The sequence below is a fragment of the Contarinia nasturtii genome, unplaced genomic scaffold, assembly GCF_009176525.2.
Source record: "Contarinia nasturtii isolate CC-2019 unplaced genomic scaffold, AAFC_CNas_1.1 Cnas_scaffold_350, whole genome shotgun sequence".
Classification (NCBI taxonomy): Eukaryota; Metazoa; Arthropoda; class Insecta; order Diptera; family Cecidomyiidae; genus Contarinia; species Contarinia nasturtii.
The window spans coordinates 1,392,658-1,400,399 of NW_022197705.1; the positions used below are offsets into that span (position 1 = coordinate 1,392,658).

Below are 7,742 nucleotides of genomic sequence, written 5' to 3' on the forward strand. Positions count from 1 at the left end.
CATAAACATTAAACATACTGATGTGAAGTAATATATGGAATGGCCGAGACAGACACACGATTACTTTTATGTCAGCGTGTTCTCAAAGTACAAATTTTTAATACAGACTTTTCTAAAAAAGATCACTAATACAATGGAATTCAATTTATAAGTCCAAAATGAAATTTGTACATAAACCAAATCATAGTCAATCAAATCAGAATTGCAAAATACAGATTTAAATGAAATAATTATTTGATATTAAGACATATAAGAAAATTGCAAAGTGCCTATTACCAAAAAAAAAGACATCATTTAATAGAATTGTGACATTTATTATTATTCTTATTGCAAGTTATCAATTGTGCCGTGTGCCCAATCCAATAATATTGGAGTGTTAAATAATGTAATTAAAAACGATTTAAAATAAAAAAAAAACATATTTAAATTGAAGTTATCATAACATCGATGTTGAAAAGAATTTTGTTTAATTTGTGGTTGTTATTTCTTTTTTTCTCACCAGTTTCTTGTGATTTTTATATCCTTATGATCACTTGATGTGATTCACATCAGTCAATCATCCATATTAAGATCAGTATAAGCTAATTAAACTACTAATTCACTGGTGCATTTTTATTGTAAGTCAAAAAAAATTGTATCATCACACAATTTTATAACCAATATTTTGAAAAATTATTATTAAAAATGTAAATAAAATAGAAAAATTAAAATTTATGCAAACAAAAAATAATTTAAACGCAGTGTATTCTGTTTTCTACAAAATGAGCGAAATGATTTTTATTTACCATATTTTTGTAGATGGAAAAATATAATTGAGAATAATAATGAATAAAAGAACGATTCAAAGTAAGTAAATATGAAAAACTAGAAAAAATATTCATAATCAAACACCCAAAGCAACACTCGTTGATGTGATTGAATTTATGCTACTGTTGTTGTTATTGGGAGAGCATGCTTGACGAATAGACATTTCCCAGGTATCCAAAATATGTGATAATGAATACAAAGAGGGCATTTTTAGCATTCGAGCCGAGAATATCTTTTGAATGGAATCCAAAAATTGTGTGGCACTCATTTCGTCAAGAAGTGTACAAGAAGGCGAAGTCTCAGGATAGTCTTCAGGAATATCAATATACAGTGGTGGTATACATGGTAGGTACGGATCATCGTTCAAATAGCAAATTAACTTCAAAATTTTCGATCCACTCTGAACGGACGAATCCAATGTAATTTTGAATTTTCGATCAAGTCTGGCAATTTCACCTTGCAATACATGGGGTACTTCGTTTGACGTATTGCTTATTTGCTTAGTATCATTCGATGAAGTGCGAGCATATTTAGTTTGAGGCAAATTTTTTATATCAGGACCAAAGAGGGATTCAATGCACGGCCTGAATGTTCTTTGCAATGTATGATTGCCTATAGGACTCTGCAAATTTGCACTAACCGCATCCAAAAGAGCATTGTTGACATTGTGTTCCTTTGATCCACTGGGAAAGTTTGTTGCGTTTGATGCCATTGAGTACGATTTAAGATCCATTTTTTCAAGAGCAGCTTCACATTTTATTAATGTTTCCAATGGTATGCGTTGATTTGGATTGCACAAAATTTCAAGCAATTTATTCATTTTCAATAGCTTTTCATCATCGCTTCCCATACGATTCATCATTTTCTTCAGAGGCTCAATATATTTAGTTAGTTGTCGATATTTTTCACGATACAAATGCTCTTCTTGTGGATTTAATGGGCTGGGTGCTGCATTCGCTTGGCCAGGTGTATTCAAATTTGTGTTACTTGGCGATGGTGCCATAACTACAAAAAAAAATGTAAACAGTTATCATTAGAATGATTTTTAAACTCAAAATTGAAAAATTTAACGCACCAGTTCTTTGTGACATGATATTTGGAACAACTTGTGGTGATGGTACTAAGGGACTCGGAACCATTTGATTAGGTAAACTATTTCCCATTGGCGATGGAATTGATGGACTTGGACTTTTTCTGAAAAACGATTGATTTGGTGTTGGATTTCGAACTAGAAGCAAAATAAAAATAGATGTAAGTATTGTGAAGGTAATATTGCATAAATTTTGAAATCTGAAGATAATTTACTGCCTTGGTATAGATTGGCTGGCTGATTGCGGGCCATATGTGGCATATTTATCATCTGATTCATCTGATTCATTTGGTTTGCGGCTTGTAGCTGAGCTGGTCCTCCGCTTGTATTCGGCACACTGACATTCGGTACGCTTACATTTGGTCCCGTTGAGACGTTGGGCGGTGCATTTTGAACACTCTGGACATTCGAAACAACGTTCGGCTGGTTTATGTTCGAAGGCATATTCGGATTCGACATCATTTGTGCATTGATTTGAGTCTATAAAAGGAACAACGAAAAATCATTTTTATAATGTGTCTACGTCAAATTTTCAATAAATGTGATAAATACCATTTGTGCTTGGTTCATTTGATTTCCCACATTCGATGAATTTTGCTGAACGATATTTTGCACGGAATTTATACGGTTTAACATTTGAGACATTTGATTTGGATTGATTTGTTGATTCAAATTAGATGCATTCATTTGATTCTGTGGCATTGTTGGATTTATATTCATTGGTATGTTCATATTGTTCATAGAGTTCATTTGTCCGGTTTGTAGTTGGTTCATTTGCATTTGATTCATTTGGCCAACCATGTTGTTGCCTGCTATCTGATTCGGTTGATTTGATGTTCCCATATTCATGTTCATGTTGTTGGAATTCATGGCATTTATAGCATTGGGCATCGCGTTTCCCATTGTATTGGCCATTGAATTCGGAACAGCGCCTCGGATATTTGGCATGGATTGCATTTGGGCTTGTCCAGCCCGTTGCTAAAATTGATAAATCTTTTTGAAATATATTATTTTAAATTCCTAATTATATTTAAACTTACGTTTATGAGATTTTGCAATGCGTTCGGATTTGTATTATTACCCATTTGCATTTGATTACCCCCCATAGCCATCATTTGTCCGGGCATTGGGTTTCGCGTTCCCTGATTAGTTAAATGTTGCAATGCATTTATTGGATCCATGGTTTCTGATTGTTGCTTTTTGTTTTTCTGGCCTTTATTAGAGTGATGAAAAGACAAACATTTTATTAAATTACATTTCGCCGAACGAATGGACATTAGTTTGACTAACTTTGCATATGCAAAACAATTTTTGCAACCATATTGCGATATTCGTCGTGCGATGAAGCTTTTTGAAACACTTGATTTTCCATTTCACTAGCGCTTTTCATAATACCAACATTTTGTAATGCTTCATTTCTACACAAGAAAGATACACGGAAGAAGAGAAAAAAGAAAGAAAATTCATTAACTCCATATTTCAAACACGTTTAACTTTTTCTAAATCCTATAATATTACATTTTTTCCACCACATTCTGTCGATACGTTGGCGACCGCCAATCTACTGATGAGTTGTCCATAGCAACGATTTTTTTAAATTCTTTTTTATAAAAAAAAAAAAAAACAAAGAAAAACTGATAACTTAATCTCTTGTTGATAGCAATAAAAAATAATTCGAGAGACTTTTTTCATTGGCTTCCATTAAACGTCAACAATCTAATGTTCGTAAGTTCCGGAAGAGGGCATTGTAACTGAAAATATTACAATCGAAAAAAGCGGGTAATATAAAAAGTACGTTGAAAGTGCTGAATGTCTAGCTGTTATTTACATCAAGTATAGTAATTACATTCATTGTCAGTTTTCTTATGTTTTATATTTAAATGAAAAAAAAAAACACTCCAAATCAAAATAATTTTAATTCTTTAATTTTTACGGTTTTATTTCATGTTTTATGAGAAATTTTTTTGATTACATTATATCAAATTTATCACAGATACTTACTACAAGAAATATATTATTACACAGTTATAATACGATTTTTTTTTCTCAGTAAAAATCTAACAACTAAATATCAAGTACATAAATCTTCTTTTTTAAAATAATGTTAAGTTGATAAATTGCGAAAAGCAAATTGGTCCTATGCATGTACATTATAATAGTAATAGTAAAAATAATAAACGAAAACATATGATTGAGAATCAACAGAGTCATAATTTTCTAGTATATGATAGAATAACTATTTATGGGCTTAATATTGATTAAGTTGAAAAACTTTTTGTTTCTTCTACAAAAAAAGAAAGAATCCTTCGAGGTGCAAATAGAAATGTTTCTTAACTAATTTGTATGTATGTGTGTGTGTGTGTGTGTGTGTGATTGAAGTCGCGATTTTGGGAATGCCTTCTTGTGTTTTATTTATTGTAATAGAATTTTAACGGCTTGAATTTTTTGTGTAGTTGGCACAATCGGCCGTAATGCGCCCGAATGAGTTTTCTTTGCATGCCGTTTGACATGTTTTGACAAGTGATCGCTTCTCATGAAAGGTTTTTGACACACGGGGCACACAAATTTCTTTTCGCCTGGATAAAAAAATATAAATAATATTTAATATAATTTTTTGATTATATAAAAATATATTTTTTACTCTTTCGTAAAGAGTCTTAACCTACCTGTGTGAGTACGCTGGATGTAGTTAATGAAAAAAAAAAATATTATTATAAGTTAAAGAAATTGTTGAAATGAATAAAATAAATATACCTTGTGTCTTGATAGTTCATCGGATCGACTAAAACGTCGTTCGCATCCATCCCACCTACAGCAAAATGGTTTTTCACCTGTATGAATGCGTTGATGTGCCTTCAAATGACTTGATTTAAAATAGTTTTTGCCACAATTTGGATAGTTGCATTCATAAACCCGACGGCGTTCGGGTACTGGGTTTGTTGTAATGACTGGCTTTGTCGGTACAGTGACAATTTGTGTGGCAGTGACAATTTGTTGACTCGCGGAATTTAAAATTATGAATCCTCCGTTTGATAGAATTTCACCCGGATTGGCAGCAATATAAAAGCCATGCGGTAGTTTTGGGGCAATGGCTGGCAAGTGAGTAGTGGTATTTCGAACTTGCGGTTGTACCGTTGCAATTGGTGTATTTTTGCATGGAATTGGACTACTCTTCTCCACAATCGTAACATTTCTTTGTTTAATTTTTGATGTTTTGACTCTTGCTACATTTGAATACTCCTCGTTCGCACTATGTTCACAATGCGAAACGGTGTCTTCAATATCTTTTTCAGACAGTTTTCTGCCCATCTTATATTTGACGCTGCGTAATAAATTCGTTTCATTTGGCGAATCGACGCAATACACACCATTTGATGTTGCACGCATAATAACACTTGGCCGTTGCTGTTGAAGGTTTTGAGCAGCTTGTGATATGACATTTTGATCGCTTGATTTTAACTGATTGTCAGAAAATATAAATGACGACGATGCATTCGACTCGTTGTCTGACTCCGATTGGGGTGGTGTATTGGCCATGGATATATTGAACTGATCTCGGGCACACAATCGCTTACGAGGCGGTAAATCCGATTCATCTTCAGAGTCCGATGGATTTGGTGTTATCAAAAACTTTGAAGATGGTTGCGAATTGAAAATTTTCAGGAAATTACGCTTCAAGCTATTTACATCGTCATTCTAATAGAAAAAAAAAACAAGACAAAAAATTTAATAAAAGTCAACAAATTTCCTGTTTAGAATTAAACAAAATAAAAAAAACAGAAACGCAATCAAGTAAATCTATATATAGAACATATTGTTGCAACATTAGTTCAAGTATTATGTGTCACAAAGTCAGCGGCCGTTATCTCAATTTTTGAATAACAAGATGTAGCGTAAATGACTTAATCTATTAGATAGATTCTGTTTCACTTGCAACGTAATTTAATCGAAAGTACTACTACTAGCTAGTGAGTGAAACTTTGTATTGGTCGCACTAAAAGTGAGTGAAATTTTATGATGGATTGCGACAGCTGACGCAATTACTACAATTGCTTTTTTGTATTGATGTATGGACATGTACATTTTTAGAATAACAAATATGCACTAGACACGCACCATAAATAGAAGACATTTATGAGTGGGTGATTTGAAAATTTTTCCATAAACAAAGTGTTATCAATCGCGTTACATGCGTAATGTGCTATTTCATCAATGAAATGTTGAATGGATGTTTGTTCCGCGCACGATGCAATCATGTATCGTTCGCTACCTTTTTACATTTTTCGAGAACACAAAATTTTATTGCGCTATCTTTTGCTTGGTATATTCTGTCTTTTGTATTGCCGATTATTATGAGTGCGCAAAATCATCGAATATTAAAATCGTCACACGTTCGGCGAGTGTAAATATCGGCATCGAATTCGTGTAGTAGAATAATACAATGTAGACGATTTTATATGTGAATCCCGTACCGATAAAAACGTCATACAAACAACATCGCCCAACGAATTAAAGAAAAAAAAAAACATTTCAAAAACAAAAATGACACAATCATGAAGAATAAAAAGAGAAAAGAGAAATAAAACAACAACAACAAGTCTATTAACGTATGAGGCGAAATTTTAGTGTATCGCATTAGCACTCGTGTATTGGCACATACGTCAACACAAGTCTGCGCTCTTACGTCTGTGAATGTATTATACTGAATGGGAGCGCACGCTAGCCAGCTACAAGCACGGCGACAACGATATGGAAAATCAGTAGGAATGTTTACAAAGTGTTCACGTGAACACCAGCTGATCGACGAATGAACAGTGCGTGATACAAGCATGAGTCTAAAGTGCAAACAGAAGAACGACGCGCAAGCGGTTGTTTTTGTTTGGAAAATTGCACGAGTCGCTTATGAGTAGCGAAATAGGTGGACGATTTCTTCCGTCTTTTTTTTGTTGCTGAATTTATATTAGGAAGCTGTTTATCGTTATCTATCATTTTTTTTTTTTTGCTGGATATTGATGCGATTATGTCTAGCCATATATTTATATTTACGGTATTTAATCAAGAGGTAATAGATCCCGCAAATGAAAACGTAATTTCAAGGAAGATTTTTTTTTGTGCAATGAATTTTTTCTGTTCGATTCAGGTCATTTCATTGCTACTCTCAACGCTGTGTATTTATTTATATTTGAACATTACTATGGGTCGATAAAAAGGAATACCCTTTGTCATGTAGGTCGTGCAATTTGCATCTCACACTATTTTTAGTTATTATAGGCATGATTGACTCACCTTGCTTTCTTGTTCAAGCGGTGGAGTAGCTGGCGGTGATAGTAAACTTAATTCGGGCTCCATTTTTTATAGTATTTGATTAAAATTTAATTTTTATCCAAACAGAACACAAGAAAATTATTTTTCTTTTAAATTGTCCTTTGCAATTCTTAAAATTGTAATAATCAATAGAAATCTTTCAAATTTCTCGTTAAATTGTTCTTAAATAGTTTTCTTTTAATGTCTTGATTTTTGTCACTTTTTCTGAATAACAAATGCAGAAAAAAAATATGTTGAATTTTGCTAAGCACAGACACTATACATTCGTTCTGATCCACTGCAAACTTTTGAATAATGCTTTACCTCTTCTGGTGCTAATGTACGACACACCGAATTCTCGCTTGCTGACTCAAAACAAAATAAAAATAAAAAAACGACCACATACACATACATATATTCCGCACTCCGTTTGTGATGGCTGACAACGTTGCGCATTGTATTCATATGCCCCGTTTGAACAGGGTGCTCTCTAGCATTGGATGTCAATGACGACATATTAATTCAAATTTCGAAGATTATA

At 33.0% G+C, this 7,742-nt stretch overlaps 2 protein-coding genes across 2 annotated transcripts; both read right to left on the reverse strand.

Annotated features, from left to right (window-relative positions):
* Positions 1-745: 745 nt before the first annotated feature.
* Positions 746-3,526, reverse strand: LOC116338000 (mediator of RNA polymerase II transcription subunit 15). The gene is made up of 7 exons (XM_031763011.1): positions 3,416-3,526; positions 3,188-3,315; positions 2,938-3,110; positions 2,450-2,875; positions 2,113-2,377; positions 1,883-2,035; positions 746-1,812 (listed from the first exon to the last, which is right to left on the reverse strand). The coding sequence occupies exons 1-7, from the start codon at positions 3,475-3,477 to the stop codon at positions 884-886; spliced, it is 2,136 nt and encodes a 711-aa protein (XP_031618871.1). The 5' UTR covers positions 3,478-3,526; the 3' UTR covers positions 746-883.
* A 485-nt stretch (positions 3,527-4,011) lies between these two features.
* LOC116338273 (Krueppel-like factor 4) lies at positions 4,012-7,536 on the reverse strand. Its single transcript, XM_031763410.1, has 4 exons — positions 7,184-7,536; positions 4,652-5,593; positions 4,564-4,576; positions 4,012-4,473 (listed from the first exon to the last, which is right to left on the reverse strand). The coding sequence occupies exons 1-4, from the start codon at positions 7,244-7,246 to the stop codon at positions 4,310-4,312; spliced, it is 1,182 nt and encodes a 393-aa protein (XP_031619270.1). The 5' UTR covers positions 7,247-7,536; the 3' UTR covers positions 4,012-4,309.
* Between the last annotated feature and the right edge of the window lie 206 nt (positions 7,537-7,742).

What these genes read in the sequence shown, in the direction of transcription:
- LOC116338000 (XM_031763011.1), bottom strand. Translation starts at nt 3,477, where the DNA reads ATGGACAACTCATCAGTAGATTGGCGGTCGCCAACGTATCGACAGAAT. An exon ending in AATTGTTTTGCATATGCAAA is followed by an intron (nt 3,111 to 3,187) that starts GTTAGTCAAACT and finishes ACTCTAATAAAG; the next exon opens with GCCAGAAAAACAAAAAGCAA. An exon ending in AGCCAATCTATACCAAGGCA is followed by an intron (nt 2,036 to 2,112) that starts GTAAATTATCTT and finishes TTTTGCTTCTAG; the next exon opens with TTCGAAATCCAACACCAAAT.
- LOC116338273 (XM_031763410.1), bottom strand. Translation starts at nt 7,246, where the DNA reads ATGGAGCCCGAATTAAGTTTACTATCACCGCCAGCTACTCCACCGCTT. An exon ending in CGCTTGAACAAGAAAGCAAG is followed by an intron (nt 5,594 to 7,183) that starts GTGAGTCAATCA and finishes TTTTTCTATTAG; the next exon opens with AATGACGATGTAAATAGCTT.